The 2121-nt window shown below is 38.3% G+C and overlaps 1 protein-coding gene across 1 annotated transcript in view; it reads right to left on the bottom strand.

Annotated features, from left to right (window-relative positions):
- Positions 1–1383: 1383 nt before the first annotated feature.
- The window catches only part of EMWEY_00054590 (hypothetical protein), a gene marked incomplete at both ends in the record, with an annotated part of 2836 nt that continues 2098 nt past the window's right edge, over positions 1384–2121 (bottom strand). Inside the window, 2 exons of the mRNA XM_013477692.1 lie at positions 1384–1464; positions 1678–1784. Coding sequence (XP_013333146.1) covers positions 1384–1464; positions 1678–1784 — 188 coding nt within the window. The remainder of the gene's footprint in view (positions 1465–1677; positions 1785–2121) is intronic.

Below are 2121 nucleotides of genomic sequence, written 5' to 3'. Positions count from 1 at the left end.
GTGGTGGTAGCTGCGCAGACACCTCAGGGTGTCTTAATGGATTAAATTTATCCCTTAAATAATTTAATAATTTTTTATCTACTAATTGATGAATAGGACCAGGAGCAGGGAGACAGATAGATAGTCCTATACTCCATAAGAAACGATGTATTAAGGATATTATACCACGTATAGAACGAAAGGAGACACTATAATCTGTATATCCTCCTGTATACATATATATACATATATACATATATATATATTATATATATACATATTTATTTATTTTATTTATTTATTTATTTATTTTATTTATTTATTTATTTATTTTATTTATTTATTTTATTTATTTATTTTTTTTTTTCTTAGTATGGTTAGGGTTAGGGTTAGATATACAAGAAAAACAGCAGCAACAGCAGCAGCAGCAACAGCAGCAGCAGCAACAGCCAGCAGCAGCAACAGCAGCAGAATGAATCTAAGTAAGTAATATAAATAAAAGAGTAATAATATAATAATATAAAAAGGAAGAAGGGGGAAAAAAGGGGGGGAAAAGGAAGAAAAAAGTACCAGGAAGGAGACGGAGACGAGGCTCGCCATAAGAAAGCCCCGTTACTTTCCTTCTTCTTTCGTGCTCTTCTTGTCTTTGTTCTAACCATTGCTTTATACTTGTACTAAATAAAAAAAGAGACACAAATAAATAAATAAATAAATAAATAAATAAATAAATAAATAAATAAATAATACAAGCAGCAGCAGCAGCAGCAGCAGCAGCAGCAGCAGACATACGCAATGTTATGGAAGAGAGAGGCCTTAAATCCCGCGAGTAAAACTTGCAGCATTGTCCCTGCATGCAACATAACATATACCTGCCAGCCCCAAAAATGCATGCATGCATGCATACCTTCAATTGCATGCATACATGCATGCATGCATGCATGCATGGATTCATGCACATACGCCCAATTGCTCGCACGCACGCTTGCACGCATGCATATATCCATACATGCATGCATATATGCATGCATAAATGCATGCATGCATGCAACTATGCATGTATGCATGCATGCATGCATGCATGCATGCAGTATTAACGTACCGACGCCAATCCAGAAGAGAATAACGAAGGAGAGGAGAGGCCAAGCAAAGACACTCGAGGCTACGCCAAGCATCTCCGTTGATGGCCAACCAGTTGATGAATAAAGGTATAAGACTGCATGCATGCATGCATGCATGCACACAGATTTATTTATTTATCTATGCATGCATGCGTGCGCTAATGAGTCTCCATTTGGGGCTTTATTATCTATACTATACATACATTATCTACGAAAAAGGCTATACATACAAATTTTTGGGGCTTTCTTCCTTTGTTTGCATGCATGCATGCATGCGTGCATGCACTCACCAGGAATATAAAGAAGAGTGCTGAGGAAGACGGTCGTAAAAATAAATGTCGGTGTCCATAGATGGGTCTCCAACAACCTGTACACCCCAAACCCTAAACCCTAAACCCTAAACCCTAAACCCTAAACCCTAATTCCCCTATAGACCCCATCTACTATCCTAAAACCCTCATCTGTATGATGGACAGCAGCAGCGCAGAGAAGCTACTACTATAAGCGCATGCATTAATGCATGCATGCATGCATTAATGCATGCATGCATGCATGCATGCATGCATGCATGGAGACGTACAGGCGTAAATTGCTTTGTATAATAAGACCAAAGAGGAGAATAGCCCCAAAGCAATAAAAGCTCATAGTAGGCCCACCAGGTAACGCACTTGAATCCATCCAGGCAGCCTGCATGCATGCAACCCTAAACCCTAAACCCTAAACCCTAAACCCTAAATTGACACAAGCACCTTCCTCAAGACAGCAGCGGCAACAGGGCTGCATGCATGGATATCTCTCGGACCAGTATGCATGCACGCATGTATGCATGCATGCATGCAATGGGGCTGCATGCAGAGGGAAGGGTATAGTATACCTGTAATATATAATAAGTAATAAGGGAGTAAACAATTCCCTCAACTACCCAAAAGCTAAAAGTAAATCCATTAAAAAATAATCGTCGTCTTCCCTGTATAACAAAAAAAAAAAAAAAAAAAAAAAAAAAAAAAAAAAAAAAAAAAAAATT

Source organism: Eimeria maxima, genomic scaffold, assembly GCF_000499605.1.
Source record: "Eimeria maxima Weybridge genomic scaffold, Emw_scaff1659, whole genome shotgun sequence".
In the NCBI taxonomy this organism is placed as follows: Eukaryota; Apicomplexa; class Conoidasida; order Eucoccidiorida; family Eimeriidae; genus Eimeria; species Eimeria maxima.
This window is presented reverse-complemented; position numbering and strand designations above follow the sequence as displayed.